The following is a 21,198-nucleotide window of genomic DNA, read 5'->3' on the forward strand; positions in this document are numbered from 1 at the left end:
AGATTCTAGCAACCACAAAAAATCCATCATTTATGGCTTGTAAATATTTCAGTGAATCTCAGTTACTTCTGGGTAAAATCAAACACCAAGTAGGTTTCATAACAAAATCCCAGTTTGTCTGTTCCTGTTTGTGGCAGAGGATGAGGTTACAAGCTGGCCAGCTGAAGAAGCCAAGGAAAATCTCCACTTCCCTGTCATATTTTCCTACTGACACAGGAATGAAGACCAAGAATTTGGCTCATTGGAGGGGTAAAACCAGAGGATGGGTGAGGGTTTACATCCTAAGACTTCCTTCGCTAGAGTACAAAGAGTTTAGCTGTGCGTGGATCTCCTTGCTAAACCTCTTTGTTTCCAAACTCCATTCCTCCATGGCAGAACTGAACAAGCTCCGTATGTCAGAGCTTCAAGTTCCAAGCTGTGTGCTGAGTTAATTGTAATGGATCCATTAGCAGTGCGTGGCGTTGCTGCCATGAGGAGCTCAGGTGGCTTCTTGAGATGAGAATCAATGTGCCCTTTGTCCCAGCTCCATGTGTCCTGGGACAGCCCTGGCTCCACGGGAGCACGCGGAGTGTTCTTGTGCCATTTCTAAATGAAAATTGAACCTCCTCAAGAAGCCAGGCCAAAGTCACCAGACAGCAGTCACAAAAAGGAATTTAGGCAGTTTTCTGGGTGTTGATCTAACAGCTACCACCTTCCCAAAGTCCTGGCTCCACTAAACAAGGCTCTTTCCTCTGTCAGCAGCCTTGCACTTGAATGTGTTTGATACATATGCAGAGGAAGAAAAAGCCACTTGCACTGTGGAAACTTGAGCTGCAGCTGTGCAGTAAGTTGTGCTCAGTAGCTGACCAGCTGATTTAATTCTGAGTGGGTATTAGACAGAACATACTACAATAAAATTTCACAGGACAGCTATCAAGTATCCAAAAAATGCAGTATTCTGTTACTTTCTACCTCCAGTATTGCCAGTACACAGCTTAAGGAAGAAAGGTATTTACCAACCAGCACAAAAGAAAAAAATAAAAATGAAAAAAGGATTTTTAAGGATATCACAGCAATGGCCACCAGGCATTTTCCAGCTTTGCAGGATAACAGTTCAAAGTCAATCTAAACAAGCCAGCATATGTCTAGCAAGAAAGAAATCACAGTTCATGTGTGTTCCTAAACCCAAGCTTTGCTATATCAAACATGGATGGTATCATTTTCCAGCTCTCAATAGAAATGTCATAATTTATAAAGTAACAAAACCTCATGCATAGAAATAGATTAGTAAGGTAGGTAGGTAGGTAGGTAGGTAGATAGATAGATAGATAGATAGATAGATAGATAGATAGATAGAGAAAGAAAAATAGATTGACAAGGCAGATAGAGATATTTGAATGCACTTGCCTGTATAACTTTGTATAGAAAGGGATGAGGAAGTGAGAGGTTATTCTTTTCCACACATGGAAAACCCTCTTTTTTCCAGTAGAATCAGCTTCCTCCCTCAATGACCACCAGGCTCCCTGAAGACCCCACCAAGAAGGCCCTGTGATCCCTATGGCCTGTGCATGCAGCACTTCAAGAAAGCAATGCCTGCCTCTTAATATTACAGGGGTGTTCAAGAGATTTATTCCCAGCCATGGTGACAAGATGAAGAAACTGAAGTCAGTTACTGTAAAAGGCCTGAACCAGCAGCACCACAAAGCACAGCCAAAAGTAGCAGGTCCCACACGGTGTCCCACAATCATGGCCCGAGCGGCTGCAGATCCTCCTTCAACCCCGGCTGCATTGCAGTCCCACTGAGCACCAAGAAGAAAAGGGCCTTTGTGAGAGCAAGCAAACTTAACCCTCTGCCAGGACACAAATTCAGAGGGCAAAAAATTGAAAAACCCCACAGCATCAGCCACACTTCCCAATGAGAAGGGTTGGAACTCTCTGCCCCTCCACACTTCCCCAGCAGGTTTACAAAGGGAACTGGGATCTAAGCTGTGCCCTCCAAACCAACATAGCCAGCCTCCCTTCAGGGTGAGAAGCCATGGCCTCAGTTCCAGCCCCGGGTACCTCCTGTGCCCCAGAGAATGGCTGTGGCTGTAAATGTGTGTTTGGCCGCAGCACAGGGCCAGGGTGAAGCTCGGCAGCCTCATCAGAGCCCACGGCCACGGCCCTTCCCTGCCGGGGCCCTCACCTGGCCCGGCCCGGCCTGGCCTGAGCAGCCCGGACTGGCCTCAAGGGATGGGCTCTGCCTGCCCGCTGTGCCCACAGGCCGGGCCCAAGGGCTCGCAAGAGGCTTCCTCCCAGCTCTGCAAAACCTCAGCCAAGAGTGTCCCCTTTGCTGTGCTGAGAAGAGGAAAAAACCCTCTCAATTTAACCCCGCTGCACACCTTATGGGGGATCCCTGCACACCTTAGCAGAGAGCCCAAATTAGCCCTGGGTGCCTCATGAGGTGCAGGCCCAGGTGATGCCACTGAAGGAAATGTGCCCTCACAACCCAGGGACGCTCAGCATGGGCTCCCCCAGCCCCTCGTGGCCCCACCACTGGTCATGGCAGCCCCTGCCTGGCTCCTGCCTGCCCACACTGTGGGCACACCCGGCTGCTCCTGGACATGGAGCTCAGCAGGGGCTGGTGCCATGTGGGCTTTGCTGGTGGTTCCAGCCAGACACTGAGGTGAAAGCTCCATCTCTTTATTGGAACAAAAACCATAGGCCAAGCCCTGCTCTGGTGGACAGGGGCTGCCCAATTTCAGTCCTGGCCAGGGACCAGGGCCAGGGGGCTCAGGGGCAGAGGGTCTCACTTTGCAGGTGTGGGTCTTGGGACGCCCTCAAGACGGGGATGGAGCCGCAGCAGAACAGAGGAAGACAGAGGTGAAGAGTGGGGATGACAGGTCAGCTTCTCGGTGATTAAAGTCTTTGGCTGCTCTTCTGAAGGTGCAGAGGTGCTCCTGTGGAGAGAGGAGGTGGCTGAGGCCCCCAGCTGCCGCTGGCACACAGGGACCCTCCTGCACAGCAGGGCCCAGAGCGGCCAAGGCTCCCCAGCACGGCTGGAGCTGCTGGCACAGCTTGGCCCAGCTGGACAGCTGCCCCTCAAGGCCCCGGCGAGCAGGGGATGGCTCTGGGCAGGGTCCCTGGCCAGGAGCGGGCCCCAGAGCGCCTCTGCCTTTCAAGGGCAATCTCGTCCCCGCTCTTTCTCCTGCCCACCTTGCTTTGCCTCTGCCCGCTGCTCCTGGGGCTGCTCTTGGCCAGGCAGCCTCAGTGGGAGCCAGCACTGGCTGCAGCCCCAGCGGGCTCCCCAGGACAAGGCCCAGCAATTAAGAGGCAAATTAAAGGCCTGGGCAGCAGCAGAACTCCTGGCAGAGTTATTTGGACAACCAATGACTATCTACAGGTCCTCAGCAGACTCACTGGGAATGTTTCCCGACTATGAGCAGCCTTTCAAGAAGCTGTTTGAGGCCGAGATCAGCAAAACATTCACCCTTTTCTCTTCCAGCAATAGCAGATTCCAGCATAGCACATCAGCAGGAAAAGTGCTCCACCAGCCACAGTGGCCATTAACTTAATCAAACCATGTGTTCCCTGGTAGAAAACTCTTCTCATGCTCTCCCAGATCTTCTGAGCATGTCTTGTGGTGCCGGCTGCATCTGTGGGAGCAATGGGCAGCGTGAGCCTGTGCTGTGCTCCACTGCTGAGCTGGCAGCATGCTGGATACAGCCAGGACGTTCTCTGTTTCCCCCAGAGCTGGGGCCTGCAGGCACCTTGCCACCCCTTGGCACAGGCTGTGCCCCCCAACAGAGCCCAGAAAGATGAGAGCAGAGCCCGGGGGCAGCACAGCTGCTTGGGCAGTGGCTCCTTCCAGGGACACGGGCCAAACCTATCCCTGAGCAGCCACTGCCACTCCTGACCCTCCCTTCCCTGTGACAGCTCCCCCAGCCCAAAAAGAAAAAAAATGTCCAAAAGTTCCTTTGTTTATTCCCATTACCTGGAGGGTCCAGTATATAGTAATGGTCATGAGGATCTGACTATTTTCAATTTATTTTTTTTTTTTTTTTAAATTTTTTTTTTGATATTGAGACAGATGAGGCAGCCATATTGTTTTTAGATTTGGTAGGTTTGTTTGTTTTTTTTCTTAGTATGATTGTTTTCTTATAAATCCACATGTTAACTTATTTTTATTTAGATATTTTTGTTTCCTAAGCAATTATCTTGACAATCTGTTGTTCACTTCTTAGTTAATGTTCTATCTATAAACAATTTTGACTCTGTTTTTATAGGAATAAAAAAGATCTCAGAAAGCTGTATTCTTAATTTTGTTCACATTCTCTTTCCCCGCTCCCAACATTTACTATGATACTTTTGGAAACATCCCTGACGGTAGCTAGAGTTATTTGGGAAATGCTTGGCTTAACCTGGGAAATGGATTATTATTTTTGCTGCTCTAAACCTACATTGTTCCAAGCTTCACAGCCACTGTCCTGATGGATGCCTGTGTGAATTAAAACAATGTCTGTGAGGCAGCTGAAGAGCTCAGACTTCAGGGATTAAAATACGTTGGAGAAGGAGGAGGAGGAAAGGATAGAACAGCCTGTTTCCATGGCTGTTTTTTCATTTCTAGTATGCCAGAAGTATGGTAGGCTACTGCTGTCTTCAAATGTCATTGAATTAGAGAAAAACTCTCTCCAGGGAAAATGATGCAACACTTTGCCTCACAATCCATCAGCCTTAATTACAATTAATTATATGGTCTTAATTATACTCTGATAAATTACGGTCTTAATTATAATCGGATTAGAGCAAATCAACATTGTGTGAGTGGCAAGAAGAATTTGCTTGTCAACAGATGAATATGTCCCACTGAAGAATGAAGAAAATCTGCCTTTACTTGGAAGAAAGGAGACATGGAGCAATGCAGTATTTGGGTTTTATCCAGTGGTAAATGGGGCAAGAAGCTGTAACAGCTCATCTGTTTTACAGAACACAAGCACTGATACAGCCAATAGTGCACCCACACTGAAGGGATCTTCAGAACATTGCTTTATTTCTTAACAAGAAATGGGCAGCAAAATGCTGGCATTTATCTGAGCTGGAAGCCCTGTTCCTCTCCTGTTTCTCCTTGAGCACACTGTTCTTTGCAGACTTCACTGTGCAGCCCATCAATCCTCTCTTGGCCAACAGCTAAATGGCACAACTACCAAAACACAGGTGCCAGCATCATCACCCCAGCATTACTCCAGCACTGCTCTGCTGGTGCACAGCAGCACAGAATGGCTTGGCTTGGAAGGGACATTTAAAGGCCATCTAGTGCAGTGCCCTGCAGTGAGCAGGGACACCTTTGGATCAGGTTGCTTAGAGCATGAGCTTGAATGTCAGCAGGGATGGATGCCCACCTCTCTGGGCAACCTGTGCCAGGGTTTCAAAACCCACAGTGTAAAAAACATCTTCATTATGTCTAGTCTGAATCTACTGTCTTTTAGATTGAAAACATTCCCCCTCAGTCTTGTCACAACAGGCCCTACTAAAAATTCTGTCCTGTGTTTTCTAAAAGCTCCCTTAAAGTACTGAAAGGTAGCAATCAGGTCTGCGTGGAGCCTTCCCTCTTCTAGGCTGAACACCCCCAGCTATCCCAGCCTGTCTCCAAAGCAGAGGGGCTCCAGCCCTCAGAGCATTCTGTCCCTCCTCTGGACTAGCTCCAACAGGACCATGTCCTTTCTGTGCTGGGCACCCAGAGGTGGATGCAGTACTCCAGGTGGGCTCACACCAGAGCAGAGGGGTGGTGGAATCACCTCCTTCAAGCTGCTGGGCAGCCTCCTTTGGAGGCACATGGCTGGCTCATGTCCAGCCTCTCTCCTTGCAGCAGCCACAAGTCCTTCTCAGCAGGGCTGCTCTCCATCCCTTCATCCCCCAGCCTGTGAGATCAGCTTGGCTGGGACCCTGTCATAGCCCTTGGGCAGAGCTGCTGGGCAGGATGAGCTCCCTGGTGAAGAAGGCAGATCCCACTCCCCACACAATTCCACCCTGGCCATGAGGTCACAGCAGCCTGTGGGGTGACAGCAGGCTGAGGTAACAGCAGGCTCTGAGGTCACAGAGGTCCCAGAGCCCCGTGGTTGCACAGCACCACGAGGACCAAGCAGTCAGTCCTTGACCACGACTGTTGCGGCAGCAGCGGCGGCGGCAGCAGCGGTGCTGACATTGGGACAGCGGTGTCAGGACAGCGGTGGCAGCAAGAGCTGCAGGACTGGCAGAGGGCAAGGCACCATGGCCTTTGCTCTGCGCCTCCTCCTCCTGCTCCTCCTGGCAGTGGCTCTGCCTGACAGGGCTGCCCAGGCTGCTCCGCAGCGAGCACAGGGAGCAGGTGAGCCCGCGGCCTGGCTTCCCTTTCCTGGGACAGCACTTCCTTCTCCTGGGAAGAGTTGGGGATGGTTTTCCACAGGGCTTTAAGGGAGGGTTTCCTCTGTGGGAGGGAGAGAGTCCCCAGGGGCCCTGGGCTGGTCCTGCTGCCTCTCCAGGGATGTTGCACAGGGCCTGCAAAGAGGGTGGAGAGTGACCAGAGCCAGCCCAGAGCTCCCCAGGCCCCTCTGCAGCTCTGGCCATGTCCATTGACATCTGGCTCCCACAGCCTTACCCAAACCCCTCGCAGTGCCCAGTTCCCTAAGGCAGAAGGGGATCCCAGCGCACCATGGACATGGTTCTGATATGTGCTTCCTTCTAGATTGGGAACATGACTTGAATTATTTGGGATCGCTGGTGAATGAGACTTTGAAAATCTCGGAGAATGCTGGAGGTAAGTTCTGAATTGCCACTTGTACAGACAGAATAACCTGTCAAGGTGGAAAGTGCTCACTTAAGTGCCGTTTGCGTTAAGGTCGTGTGAGGGTTGAAGGATTCTGGAAATTTTTCCCTGCTCCCTTCTGCAGCCTTGAGTAATCCCACAGCATCGCTGTCAGTGGGAGGAAGGAGCATTTAGCTGTCAATCTTCTACCTGTGTGCAATGCCAGTGTCTCCTTCCATGTGCTCTGTGCAGCCACGGAGAGGAGCAGAGAGGGAAGGGGCTGTGCCCAGGGCTTTGCCTTTCGCGGCTCCTTTGCCTGGCCCAGGGAGCCTGAGGATCTCCTACAGATCCACAGGAGCTCTTCTGTCCTGCCTTTCCTTGCAGCCAAGCCACTTGGTGAAGGTGATCTGGCTTCCCAACCCACGTCCAGGACTGAGGCTCTGGGAGATGGCGAGGGTAGGTGAAGGCCTTTCCCCCTGGGAGAGCTGCCAGCTCAGAGCCCAAAGCTCAGCCAGGGCAGCATCGCTGCAGGTGTCAGGACAGAGCCGTGCACATGTGTGCCCCCGTCCTGTGCTATCCCCTCACCTCTCCCATGGCTCAGTGCTGCCTGTGCAGATGAGCAGAGGTGACAGAAGCTTCTGTGGCTGTTGAGTTACAGGTGTGCCTGCAGGCAGGACTTTCCCAGCTCCTGGGTTGGTAACTGTACGCAAGCCCGGCTCCCATTGCAGGGGTGAGTGGTGTGTCCCTCCTGACCCCACAGGCTGAGCACTGGTTTTCTGGGATCCATTCCTGCAAAGGGGAACTATTTTCACTTAAGGTCCTCCAAGTGGAAAGAACAAAGCTACAGGACACCAGAAACCCCATGTGCCATCCAAAATCACTCCGCAAATGCTGAAGGAAATGCTGCAGGGAGGACAAGGTGGGTCCATGTCCCTCTGCCTTCTCCTGAGACTCAGCAGCCAGGGGCTTTCTTTGCACAGTGGGAAGAGGATCCATGGCAGCCTCGCTGCCCCACTGTTGCTTTCATGGCCTGCAGGGCTGTTTCCCAGCCTGGCCTGGCTGCAGCTTCTCCCCAGCCTCTGCAGGAAGGCATTTGGCATCAGCAGGCAGGGAGCCCAAAGTGCAGCAGGGGTCATGCTCACACTGAGATCCCCTGCAATTTCTCGGTCCCCAGGCAGATCAGAAAGGGCAGCTGTTTTGATAGTGTAGGCCCTGGCCAATGCCAAAAAATTTTCAGGGATTCTTGATCCTTAATCATGCCTTTGACAAGCATTGCCTCCTGAAGTTTCCCCAGTGGGGAATGGTTCCATCTGATCCAGCTGCCCCTTTCTGCAGAAGTGGACAGAGCGGCTGTGCTGAAGGCGGCGTTTCCCGGAGGAAGCAGTGGCCCATGGGCAGCCTCTGCTGCAGGAAGGGAGGCCATGCCAGGCACAGTCACAGGAGGTAATTGCTGTGCCTCTGGGCCTGAGCCCTGCTGAGGCTTGAGCTGCCATCTCTGCTGCTTGGCAGTGCAGGCACAGCCCGGCCAAGACCGGCACAGCCCAGAGGAATTATCCCCAGCAGGCTCAGGGCACTCGGCTACTGAGCAGTCCTGCTGGGGTCCATCCATGGGAGACACGTCCCAAAACCTGGCAGCAACTGCAAAGGGGTGCCCAGGGTGGGGAATGGGCGGAGGGGGAGGCCAAGGCTCCAGTGTGTCCTGAGAGGGCCTGGCTCTGCCCCCTTGGGCTGGGAGAGCTGTCCCAGGGAAAAGAGGGATGGAGACAGAGAGGAAGGCAGGAAGGGAGGGAGAGAGGGCAGGAGTGAGGGAGGGATAGTTGTGCAACTGCCTGCTGCAGTTTTTCCTCATTGCTTTAGCAAGACTTTCAGCTGTAGCCGTGAGAGAGCCCCAATGGGCCTTGGGCTGCTCCAGCCACCTCTACCAGGGATGTTGCACAGGGACTGCAAAGAGCTTGGAGAGTGACCAGACACCAACCCAGAGGTCCTCTGGCCCCTGTGCAGCTTTGGCCATTGTCCTTTGCCATTTGGCACCCAGGGTCTTACCTGACACCCTTGCAGTGCCCAGTTGTCAAAAGTAGAAGGGGATCTCAGCACACCATGGCAGGGTTCTGATCTGGGCTCCCTTCTAGATTGGAATCACAACTTGCATTATCCAGAGGCCCTGCTGGATGACGGCTTGAAACACTTGAGAAATGCTGGAGGTAAGTTCTCAATGGTCCTTTCCTGGCAGAATAAGCAGTTTCAATGTCCTGGCACCACTGCAGGTGTCAGAACAGAGACATACACGTGTGTGCCCTCGCCCATCGCGTTCCCCTCACCTCTCCCGTGGCTCAGTGCTGCCTGTGCAGATGAGCAGAGGTGACAGAAGCTTCTGTGGCTGTTGAGTTACAGGTGTGTCTGCAGGCAGGACTTTCCCAGCTCCTGGGTTGGTAACTGTACGCAAGCCCAGCTCCCATCGCAGGGGTGAGTGGTGTGTCCCTCCTGACCCCACAGGCTGAGCACTGGTTTTCTGGGATCCATTCCTGCAAAGGGGAACTGTTTTCTCTTAAGGTCCTCCAAGTGGAAAGAACAAAGCTGCAGGACACCAGAAACTCCATGTGCCATCAAAACCCATGAGGCAAATGCTGAAGGAAATGCTGCAGGGAGGACAAGGTGGGTCCATGTCCCTCAGCCTTCTCCTTTGTCTCAGCAGCCAGGACCCCTGCTCTGGCCCTGTCACCCCCCACCAGGGATGTTGCACAGGGACTGCAAAGAGGGTGGAGAGTGACCAGAGCCAGCCCAGAGCTCCCCAGGCCCCTCTGCAGCTTTGGCCATGTCCACTGACATCTGGTACTCACGATCTAACCCAAACCCCTTGCAGTGCCCACTACCCCAAGGCAGAAGTGGATCCCAGCGCACCATGGACGTGGCTCTGATCTGTACTGGCTTCTAGACTGGGATCAGGACATGGATTATCTGGAAGCCCGGCTAGATGACAGCTGGCAAGACTTGGAGAATGCTGGAGGCAAGTTCTCAATGTGCTTTTCCTGATGGAATAATGTCAAGGAGGCAAGAGCTCACTCATGTGCCATATCCCTTAACATAATCTCAGGGCTGAAGGATTCTGGAAGCCTTGCCCTGCTCCCTTCTGGAGCCCTGAGTGATCCCCCAGCATCACTGTCAGTGGGAGGAAGGAGCATTTAGCTGTCAATCTTCTACCTGTGTGCAATGTCAGTGTCTCCTTCCATGTGCTCTGTGCAGCCACGGAGAGGAGCAGAGAGGGAAGGGGCTGTGCCCCGGGGCTGTGCCTTGCGCAGCTCCTTTGCCAGCCCCAGGGAGCCTGAGGATCTCCTACAGAGCCACGGGAGCTCTTCTGTCCTGCCTTTCCTTGCAGCCAAGCCTCTTGGTGAAGGTGATCTGGCTTCCCAACCCACGTCCAGGACTGAGGCTCTGGGAGATGGCGAGGGTAGGTGAAGGCCTTTCCTCCTGGGAGAGCTGCCAGCTCAGAGCCCAAAGCTCAGCCAGGGCAGCATTGCTGCAGGTGTCAGGACAGAGCCGTGCACGTGTGTGCCCTCACCCTGCACGATCCCCTCACTACTGCTCAGAATTGGCAGCTTTTTGGAGGAGGGAGGGCCCTGGCCCTGGCCCAAAAGCCAAGGCATTTTTTGAACCTTATCCCCATATTTGGCAAGCATGAGGTCCTGAAAATGCCAGCACCCAAATCAAGAACTTCTCCATCTGGTTCAGCTGTGCTTCCTTTCTCAAGGGATGGACCAAAAGACCATGCAGGTGGAGACGTTTCCCAGAGGAAGCAGTGGCTCATTGGCAGGAAAGAAGGCAATGCCAGGCACAGGCCCAGACACAGGAGGTAATTGCTGTGCTGGGCTCAGCCCTTGGCGGGGCTGTGTGCCAGCAGCTCTTCCCCTAGGGCTGGCCCTTGCATGACCCAGCAGCAGCCAAAGCTGGAGGCACCTCGGCTTCCAGGCCTCTGGAGCTCGTTTCCAGCTCCTGGGAAATGGGACTCATGCACCAACATCTATCCCACTGCAGCTGCTCTCAGAGGTAGCCGTGAGCGCCCAGAGGCCCAAGGCACAGGAGCAGCCCCGAGCGGGAGCCCTGCCACGAGCCCAGGGCCACAGCCAGCCCTGGCTCCCAACTGGGCAGGGGCTGCACTGGCCCCTGACAGGGCCTGGCTCTGTCCCCTTGGGCTGGGAGAGATGTCATGGAGAAGGGAGGCTCAGGGGTGGCAGTGGCTGCTCAGGGATGGGTTTGGCCCGTGTCCCTGGAAGGAGCCACTGCCCAAGCAGCTGTGCTGTCCCCCGGGCTCTGCTCCCGGCCTTCTGGGCTTTGCTGGGTGGCACAGCCTGTGCCAAGGGCCAACAAGATGCCTGCAGGTCCCAGCTCTGGGGGAAACAGAGAACATCCTGGACATACCCACCGTGCTGCCAGCTAAGCAGCGCAGCACAGCACGGGCTCTCACTGCCCATTGCTCCCACAGATGCAGCCAGCACCACAACACGTGTTCCCAATTCCCAGAAGGACATTGGAAGAGGTTTCTGTCAGGGAACACGCTGTTGGCCAGAATTAATGGCAGGCCTGATTTGTTTGGTGCATTTACTCGTTTTATGTGGTGTTGGAATCTGGTATTGCTGGAAGACAAAACGGTGAGTGTTTTGTTCATCTTTCCCTCAAACAGCTTCTTTTGAAAGTCTATTGTAGAATAGAAACATTCCCAGTGAGTCTGCTGTGGACCTGTAGATAGTCAGTGGTTGTCCAAATAACTCTGCCAAGAGTTCTGCTGCTGCCCAGGCTTTTAATTGGTCTCTTAATTGCTGGGCCTTGTCCTGGGGAGCCCGCTGGGGCTGCAGCCAGTGCTGGCTCCCACTGAGGCTGCCTGGCCAAGAGCAGCCCCAGGAGCAGCGGGCAGAGGCAAAGCAAGGTGGGCAGGAGAAAGAGCGGGGACGAGATTGCCCTTGAAAGGCAGAGGCACTCCGGGGCCCGCTCCTGGCCAGGGACCCTGCCCAGAGCCATCCCCTGCTCGCCGGCGCCTTGAGGGGCAGCTGTCCAGCTGGGCCAAGCTGTGCCAGCAGCTCCAGCCGTGCTGGGGAGCCTTGGCCGCTCTGGGCCCTGCTGTGCAGGAGGGTCCCTGCGTGCCAGCGGCAGCTGGGGGCCTCAGCCACCTCCTCTCTCCACAGGAGCACCTCTGCACCTCCAGATGTCCTGCCAAACACGTTAGTCTGGGAGACCTGCACCTGTCATCCTCCATCTGCAAGCCAGTGTCCATTGTCCCTGCCACAGCTGCATTATCATCTTATTGCTGTGCCGCCACCACCCAGAACAGGACCCTCTGTCCCTGCAGGTGCTGGCCCTGGTGCCTGGCCAGGCCTGAATGTGGGCCCCTCCTGCCAGGGAAGGGCTTGAGCAACACCTTTGGGCTTCTGCTCTGGGCTCTGGCTGGTACCACCAGCACTGGCACAGCTGCTTGGCTGGCCACAGCCTTGGCTGGGCAGGCAGCAGCCGGGCATGGGGCACCATGTTGACTTTGTTTTTCATTTTTAGAAATTAGAAACTTTTAGAACTCTTTAGAATTATTATTGGTAGAAAGTAAACCCCAAATATGTCTTCCCAATTTCCATAGTTCTTTAGGATTTTTCAAATTAGTTTTAGAATTCTGAAAAGGCAACCGTGTTTTGTCTTTGCTTTTCATTTTTAGAAATATGAAATTTTTAGAAATATTTAGAAATATTTTTTGTAGAAAGAAATCTACAAACATTTTTTTACTTATTTCCATAGTAGTTCAGGATTTTTCAAGGTAGTTTTAGAATTCAGATAATCTTGGAACATTTTACACTTCTAGAATAAAAACTGAAATTGCATTAAATTGGTGATCTTTATTCTAGGAAGAACTAAGACACCCCAAAACACCCAGCCTACTGGAGAGGCTCTTTTCCTGCTGGAGATTTGTACCTAGTCTCAACAACTAACCTAAGACCTTTCCCCAGATATTTTTCGGGACTTCTGACAAGCTCCCCTCTTAGGCTTCAGAGGGAATCTTTGAGCACAGTGAGAATCCCCCGCTGTGCAGGAGGGTCCCTGTGTGCCAGCTGCAGCTGGGACCTCAGCCATCTCCTCTCTCAATAGGTGCCCCTCTGCAGCTTCACGAGAAAGGCCAAACACCTCCCTCAGGGACACCTGCACCACACATTTCACATCTCCATGCCCATGCCCAATGTCCCTGGCACAGCTGCATTACCAGCTTGCTGCTGTGCAGATGCTGCCACCACCCACAGCAAGGCCCTGTGTCCCTGAAGGGACCCGCCCTGCTCTGTGGCCTGGACTGAAGGTGGGTCCCTCCTGCCAGGGCAGGGCCCAGCACAGCTCTTCTGTTCCAATAAAGAGATGGAGCTCTCACCCCAGTGTCCAGCTGGTACCACCAGCAAAGCCCACACAGCACCAGCCCTGGCTGAGCCCCATGTCCAGGAGCAGGCAGGGCTGACCAGAGTGTGGGTGGCAGGAGCCAGGCAGGGGCTGCTGTGACCAGCAGCGGGGCACTGAAGGGCTGGGGAGTCCGTGTTGAGCGTCCCTGGGATGAGGGCACATTTCCTTCAGTGGCATCACCTGGGCCTGGACCTCCTCCAGTGCCATGACCAGGAAAAGAGGAAACCATCAAGAGCATCTCCTGGGACACTGCCTGACCAGCAATGTCAGCAGGCAAAACCAAGGTTTTGTTTAGCAATGACCCTTTGAAGAAGTCAAAGATTGACAGTCAGGGCAGTCCAGTAGTAGAGATGGGAGTACTTCCCTCTGGGAAGGGGCTCCTGTCACTTCACAGTCTCCATCCCCTGCCGGGAACCACAGAACTCCGGCCAGCCCTGCTCCCCCCGTGCCCCTGTCAGACCTGGGGGGGAGGAGGCTGAACCGGAGCCCTGTGACCTCTTCAAAAGCCAGAAACCAAAGAGAAAGAGAAATTCCTGGGATTAAGGTTTAAAGGGTGGTGTTCACAGGTTGATGTCACTCTTCAATGATTAAAACTACTGTCAGTTCTCAGAAATGGCCAGTTACTGGCCAGGAGGAAAAACTCCCATCAGCCTCCAGCAACCTTAACTTCCATAGCTGTTTCTCTTTTTTTTAAATGTCAATATATCAAATACCACAGCAGTAACAGCCCCAGTGTTCCACTCTCTCTGACACCACAGCAGTGACAGCCCCAATTTCCTCCTCCCCGTTACACCTGTCGTGGTTTTAAAGCATTAGTTCAAAAATCACTGGAAAACTTATTCATTTCTTGCTGTGAGATGTGGATTATGAGAAGGGCAAAAGATGCTTAAAACTTAAAAGGAATAGAGTAAGTGTCGAGGTTTTAAAGCAGTAACTAAAAAAAATTACTAGAAAACTCACTTATTTCTTCCTATGAGATATGGATTAGAACAAGAGCAAAACAGGCTTAAAACTTCAAAGGAATAAATAAAGTTTATTAATAAAACTACAAGAATAAGAACACCAGAATAAACTTCCAGAAAACACTTTTAACCCCCACTACCCATTCATTCTCTTGTTCACATGACAACATAGAGACAAAAAACTTTGGAACTTTGGTGTTTAAAACAGTCCCAATTCCTGTTAGAGTCTTTTCATCAGACTTTGTATAGTAAAAGAAGTCTTCTGCTAATCTATGGAGTTTTTCACACGAAAACCATTTCTGTTATAGTTTTCTATTTTCCTGATGCCAGCTGCCCAGAAATCTGTCAGCAGTTCACTCCTCCCATTTCACATCACTCTGAGGTGTCTATGAGTCAATGAGTCGAGGGATGTCATTTTTAAGGATGAGTTATTCAAAGGCAAAAGTTCTCTGCATCTGTCTCTGTGAGCTTCCCTGGAAACAGAAGTTTTCTCTTTGCCTCTCAAAATGCATCAAATCTTCAACTATTACTTCTCCCCGCTCTGTTCCAGCACCTCACTGTATCACAATTACTCCACCTCTTGCTGAAAATCCACACTTTGAACACTCCATTCCTCCCAATATACTCTGTCATGAATTAAAGGAGTTTTTTCAGGACACTATTGTCCATCCCCATAGCTTTAACCGACAAATATTTCAGCTTATAAGGCATCTCCTTATTCTCTCTTCCCCATCTAAAACTTAACTCTTTTCCTCACCGTCTTTGGTAGTTTTATGATGTCTTTTTCATGTTGATTGTCTGTCTCTGTCTCTCTGGGAAAAAGGAGTAATCTGTATGTTTTATCCAGGTAGTAAAAGAGTTAAAGTCTTGGAAAGCTGCAGATGTTGATGGTGTCAGGTTTCAGTCCAGCAGCAGAAACTGCAAACCAAGCCAGGCCGGCCGGCTCCGTTTCTCCCCCCCCGCCCTCTGCGGCCTTGTCCGGCCTGGAGGGGGGAGGAGGCCGAGACAGAGCCTGTTACCTCGTCAGAAGCCAGAAACCAAAGAGAACAAGAGAGCCCTGGCTTTACATCTTAAGGTGGTGTTCACAAGTTGATCTCACTTTTCAATGGTCAAAACTGCTGTCAGTTCTTAGAAATGACCAATAATTGGTCACAAGAAAAGACTCCCATCAGCCTCTCGCAGCTTCAACTTCCTCCCAGCTCCCAAAGCTATCTTAAAGGTCAAGTCACTCCATGAAAAAGCCCTACCAAATTCATGAACCATCTCAAAAATCTCCACATATTTCCACAAAATTCAAGAAAAATCCCCCAAAATTCCCTAAATCTTTTCAATATCCCACAAAATTCCAGAAGCATCCCAAAAAATCTCCACAAATCTCCACAAAATTCAAGGAAAATGCATCAAAATTCTTCACGTCTCCTCCAAATTCTGCAGAATTCAAGAGAAATTCCACAAAAATACAGAAAAATCCCACACAATTCCCTAAATCTTCTCAAAACCCCTCCAATTCCAGAGACATCCCACCAAATCTCTACAAAATTCCACAAAATCTAAGAAAAATCCCACAAAATTCTTCAAGTCTCTTCAAAATCCCTCAAGATTCCGGAAAAATCCCATAAAATTATTTAAACTTTTGCAAAATCCCATAAAACTCAAAAAAATCTCAACGAAATTGCAAAAACTAAAAAAAATTCCTAAAACTTCCCCAAACTGTACTAAATTCCAGAAACATCCCACAAAATCTCCTCAAATTTCCACTAAATTCCACAAAAATCTCACAAAAATCAAGAAAAATACCTCAAAATTCCCACAAAATATATTTAGAAAGAAAGATCCCACAAAATTATTTAAATCTGCTCAAAATCCCACAAAATTTCAGAAAAATCCCACAAAATTTGAGAAAAGTCCCACAAAATTATTTAACCTACATTTGTCTTGGCAGTTTTAGATCCTGGCTGCTCTTGCCCCTCTTCTGCTTGCCACCTGAATTTTAGCAGTACAGCTGCAATTGCCTCTTCCAATCAATGCTACCCACTGTGCTTTTGTGATGGGGAACTCAGGATTTTTGTTTCAGGCATCATGAGTAGCAGACATTAAAATGCTCCCAAGTCCCTGAGCACTAAGTCGAGGGGAATTAAAGCCACACAGGTCACATTTGCAGTGCTCAAACACAGCCCTGTTGCTGCTGCTGAAATAGAATCAACTGACAGAGGCCATCACTGAAATTGCCTCCACAGTGGCAAATAAAATGAAAAAATCCACCAGGAGAAAGAAAAACCAGAACTTCCCAATTCACTTCATTGTTTCTTCTGAGCAGCAGAAGAAAAAGGAACAGGGCACCTTTCAGGCAGTTCCACAAGCTCAGGGTTCTCATTTCCTGGGGAATCGGAGATGCAATTGGTCTTGTTAAAAGGATAAAAGCAAAGGGAATGAATTGGGAATTATTAGGAAAAATTACCCTTCTTACACACAAAGTTCACCAAGTCATTCCCTGCATTTCTCCTTTTCACAGTCTTTCTGTCATCCACTGAGAGGTCCAGCTTATCATGTTCTGCTGCTTATCATCCACTGATTGTGCTCTTGATTTCTACCAGTGCAAAAGATATAGAATCATCTCAACTGAACACAGAAACAAACTCTCTCTGTCAGCCCATCTTCATGTTCCAGATCACTTTCAACATGTCCATGGGGCTGTTGGAATGATGAGCTCTCCACTGCTGGCTGCAGGCTCTGGAGATTCTTTCTCCACATTCAGCCAGGCTTGTATTCCCCCACAATTCCTGGTACCTCATCATGTTTTCTTTGGCTAGAAGAGTAACGATGAAAACCTTAGCAATGGCACAACTCCCCAGTGCACAAGGAAAAGAAAGAACAAGTTGTCAGGTTCTTCAACCATTTGTCCTGCTTTGCTGCAAGAGTTGTGCTGCACTCACAGTGTGGGGAGCCAAGAGAAGCTGCAGCTGGGGGCACATCTTGTGAAAGGAGCTGCGCCTCGTTCTCCAGGACAGGTTTTTGGAAAGAACAGACAGGACTGTGGAGAAAATTCTGGGAAAATTGAAACAGCTTTTTAAAGAAATGAAAATAAAATCAAAAGAGACAACCAATATGTTTTTCTCTATTTTTCTCTATTTATTTTTATGTTCCCCTTTTCCATCTTGCACTGTTTCTCCATCCCATTCATTCCAAATGGATCTCACCTCTAAGATTTGAGACTTGGCAAGTTTTAGACACTGTAAAACACCATGAGCTATACCCAGTTTGCCTTGCCCTGTTTTCCTTGGAAAGCAATGCTGGAGACACAAGTGCAGTGCTTGGCTCAGGTACAAATTCTGCATTCAGGGAATGTGCTCAGACAGTGTTTGACGCTCAGCAGGGACAAGGCACAGCAGCAGCCAAGGGCATTGCTGTGTCCCTGTGCAGGAGTCCAGACTCTGGCTCTTGGCTCACCAGGGCAAAGTTCCCGTGTTTGGCCAGGCTCAGGGGCTGCCCGGGGAGCGCGGGGCTCTGCGCGGGGCCGAGCGGGCAACGGACAAACGGACACGGGGACAAACGGCCCCGGTGCTTCAGTTGCTGCGGCAGCAGCGGCAGCAGCGGCAGCAGCGGCCGCAGCCGCAAGAAGAGAATTTAGCAATTTTCTGTCTCTCCTCTCCCTCTCCCGCAGTCCCGCATCCTCTCCCGGTCTCCCTTTCCCGGTGCCCCCTCCTCTCCAAGCCTCCCTCTCCCCGTGCCCGGCTGGGCCATGCCCCCAGCCCGCCCCTGGCCCCAGGTGGGGCTGCCCCGTCCCCGTCCCCGTCCCCGTCCCCGTCCCCATCCCTGCCCGTCCCGCGGAGGTCTCCTCTTTGCCTGGCTCTGGCTGTGCTGGGCGGGCATCAGTGCCTGGGGCTGGGGCGGCATTGCCACCCTTTGGCTCTGCCTGCCCTGCCCTCGGCCCCAGCCCCGATGCAGGCTCCGGTTCCGGTTCTGGTTCGGGCCCCGGCCCCGGCTCCTCCCAGGACCCGCGGAGGACACAGACGGCGCGGCCGCTGTCGCCGCCTCCGCTGCGGCTTCCCCGGTTCGAGCTCCGCCGCTCAGCGGTGCAGCCGCCGGTCCCGAGCCGCCGCTGTCGCGTTCCAATGAGGGAACGCCTGCGGATGCCCGGCCCGGGGAGGTCGGGGAGCGCTCGGGGGCCGTTCCTGGCCCCGGGCCGAGCGCTGACGGCAGCGTCTCTTCCCCAGGGAAGGCGCAGCAGGCCCTGCAGCAGCACTACAGGATCGACTCGCTGCTGGGCCGCGGTGGCTTCAGCAGAGTTTTCGCGGCCACGAGGCTCTCGGACGAACTCCCGATGAGCGGTGGGGCCGGTGGCGGGCCGAGGAGGAGGAGAGGGCAGACGAGGAGGAGGGAGCAGAGGAGTAGGATGGGGCTGGATGTGGTGGACGGCGAGCTGAATCCGCTGTTCCTTTTGGCTTGCAGGTGGCCATCAAAAAGGTGCCACGGAACCGCATCCGGCACTGGGGCGAGCTGGTGAGTGAGCGGGGCCAGCGGCAGAAGCTGGGGAGTGCCAGGCGGGGATGAGCTGGGGCCTGGAAGGGTGGGAGCCGCTAGGACACATGGAGGGAGAGCGGGCATGGGGCCAGTGGAGGGTGCAGAGCATCCCGGGCTGGCTGAGAGCTTCCCAAGCCCTGGCACGGCCTCAGCCCCACTGACGGCACCGTGCTCCTCCCGCAGCCCGATGGCACCAGCGCACCTCTGGAGATCGTGCTGCTGGACAAGGTGTCCACAGGCTTCCCCAATGTGGTGCAGCTGCTGGAGTGGTTTGAGCTCCCCAACGCCATCATGATGGTGCTGGAGCGCCCGGAGCGGTGTCAGGACCTGCAACATTTCATTCATTCACGGAGGTTCCTCTCTGAGGCATCTAAAATCCCTGCAGTCTCTGCCCCTGAGGCCAGACCACAATCCGTGACCAGGAGCCTCCTGTCCTTGTGGAAGGAGCCCTCAAGACCCAAGTGCAGGACTTGCTGTCTTGCAGTCTTGCCAGGACTTGAGTCTTGCAGGTGCCTTCCAGGCACGACTGCAGGACTTGCTGACTCTGAGTTTTTCCGAGCCATCTCTCCTGCAAGCAGCCATAAATCCAGTCACTGCCATGGAGCAGCGACCCCCAAGAGTGCCCAAGTTGGCCTGGCTTGAGGAGCAGGAAGAAGGCGGCCGTGGAGCTGTCCTGGCACAGGAGTCTGAAGAGGTGCAGGAGTTCCAGGCACCACAGGAGAGTGAGTTGCAGAGCTCGGCCTTAGGGCTAGTGCCTGTTGCCAGCTTGGCCCCATCCCATTCCATGCCATGCCATCCCCTGGTGCTGTTCCTATGGAAAGGATGGGAGAGTCTGGAAGAAGATATGGAGCAGTGACCCCCAAGAGTGCCCAAGCTGACCTGGGTGGATGAGGAGGAGGAAGAAGAGGAAGAAGGCCCTGGAGCTGCCCCAGCACCAGAGACCGAAGAGGTGCAGCAGTTGCAGCCGCTGGAGGAGGGTGAGTGGCAGAGCTGGGCCACAGGGCTGGTGCCTGCGGCCATCTTGGCCCCATCCCATCCCATTGCATCCCATCTCATCCCATCCCACACTGTCCTGGGGACACACACCCATGGACAGCACAAAAAAGGGGCTGGGGCTGCCCCCGCAGCAGTGGCCGTGCTGCATCCCCTGGGGCATCCCGGGACTGTCCCTGCCTGGGGAACGCAGGGCTGGGCTGTGCTCTCCGGCCTCTCCCGCAGCCCCTCAGCTCTGGCTGCTCTTTGCCAGATGCAGCCATGGACGGCACACAAGAGCAGGACACCGCCCGTGGCCGCTTCCGCAGAGCAGCGCAGGTACCTGCAGCCATCCCCACCTGCGCTGGGCCTGCTGGCACTGCTCAGCCCAGCACCGCACTTGGAGCACTCCATGCAACTTCCCTGCCTTCCTGCCCTTCTCCTACAGTTTCTTTACCAATTCATCACGAGAATTGGCAAGGAAGACACCAGACCTATGGACACTGAGGTCAAAGCATCCTCAGAGGTCTTGGCAGAACAGAGCAGCGCTGCCCAGCTGGATCTGCTTGTAGAGACGGCTCTTTTCAATCCAGAGCAAGTAAGCAGCCTGTGGCCAGCCTTTGATCCTCCAGCAATTGCTTGGCTTTCCCAAGCCACGCCTGCTGCTCACTTGAAGCTTTTGAGGCCATGGCAGTAAGCTGGAAGAGAAGCACTTGTCTGAGGAAGAAGCTGGGCACATTGCTGACTCCCTCTGCTAGCATTCCAAGTCTCCCTGTGCCTTCTCCAGGTGCCCGCCGTGGTGAGGTACATCCACCAGCGGCTCATGGCCAATGAGGCTGCTGAGCACAGGATGGACTGGGCCCTGATGCAAGTGGCCGAGGCAGAGCCCGATGATGTGGCCATCACTCTCCTGCGGGTGGCCCCAACGTGTGACAGGTATGGGGCCCAGCTGCCCCGAGGCCTCAGGGCTCCCCAGCCCATCACCCAGTACAGCCCGGCCCAGGGCTGTGAGCAACACAGACTTCCAGGGCCCTCTGGCTGCTCCCTTTGCCAGCCCTGCTACAAAGTCGGCCCCCGAGCCCGCTGCCGTGCTGCCAGCCTGCCCCTCAGGGGCCTGTCCCCACAGGGCTGGGCTGCCTGGCTGCTGCTGCCGCTCAGGGCCAGTGGGCACAGGCAGAGCTGGCGGCCAGCTCAGCTCCCCGCTGCTGCCCAGCCCACGGTGCTGTGTCTGACCCCGCAGAGCTGCTATGGCCATGTGGACGACCATCTTGCTCTCGCCCTGGATTTCAGAGGAAGTGACACCGCTCCTCATCAATGTGGTGGGGAGCTGGCCGCAGAAAAACCTGGGCACCTCTGATGGGGACAAGACGGCTGTCTTTTCCCTGACTGTGAGTTTCGGGAGCTGGCCTTTGCTCACCGCAAGGCCGGCCGCCTCTCCAGCAGCTCTGTTACCTCCTTCCCCCACTGCATCTCCCTGCTTCAGGCACTGGCCACAAACCTGGCCTAGGGGCAGCTTCAGGGCCACCAGGCCCGCTGCTCCCCCTGCATCTGCCCCGGCCTCTCCCTGCCACGCTCAGGCCCTGCCAC

The 21,198-nt window shown here is 53.3% G+C and overlaps 1 protein-coding gene across 2 annotated transcripts; it reads left to right on the forward strand.

The window, feature by feature from the left end:
• The first annotated feature begins 6,060 nt into the window (after positions 1-6,060).
• On the forward strand, positions 6,061-12,594 carry LOC147646179 (uncharacterized). 2 transcript variants are annotated; one of them, XM_086873850.1, is made up of 14 exons: positions 6,061-6,322; positions 6,680-6,751; positions 7,124-7,195; positions 7,398-7,469; positions 7,557-7,658; positions 8,075-8,182; positions 8,869-8,940; positions 9,131-9,202; positions 9,290-9,391; positions 9,600-9,743; positions 10,113-10,184; positions 10,485-10,586; positions 11,217-11,382; positions 11,914-12,594. In XM_086873850.1, exons 1-14 carry the CDS (start codon positions 6,226-6,228, stop codon positions 12,137-12,139), a joined length of 1,479 nt encoding a protein of 492 aa, XP_086729976.1. In that variant the 5' UTR covers positions 6,061-6,225; the 3' UTR covers positions 12,140-12,594. The 2 variants fall into 2 exon arrangements, with proteins under 2 accessions (XP_086729976.1, XP_086729977.1); XM_086873851.1 differs by lacking the exons at positions 8,869-8,940; positions 9,131-9,202; positions 9,290-9,391.
• Positions 12,595-21,198: the final 8,604 nt, after the last annotated feature.

The sequence above is a fragment of the Cyanistes caeruleus genome, unplaced genomic scaffold, assembly GCF_971803275.1.
Source record: "Cyanistes caeruleus unplaced genomic scaffold, bCyaCae1.hap1.1 HAP1_SCAFFOLD_117, whole genome shotgun sequence".
Lineage (NCBI taxonomy): Eukaryota > Metazoa > Chordata > Aves > Passeriformes > Paridae > Cyanistes > Cyanistes caeruleus.

What these genes read in the sequence shown, in the direction of transcription:
- LOC147646179 (XM_086873850.1), top strand. Translation starts at nt 6,226, where the DNA reads ATGGCCTTTGCTCTGCGCCTCCTCCTCCTGCTCCTCCTGGCAGTGGCT. An exon ending in GCAGCGAGCACAGGGAGCAG is followed by an intron (nt 6,323 to 6,679) that starts GTGAGCCCGCGG and finishes GCTTCCTTCTAG; the next exon opens with ATTGGGAACATGACTTGAAT. An exon ending in AATCTCGGAGAATGCTGGAG is followed by an intron (nt 6,752 to 7,123) that starts GTAAGTTCTGAA and finishes CTTTCCTTGCAG; the next exon opens with CCAAGCCACTTGGTGAAGGT.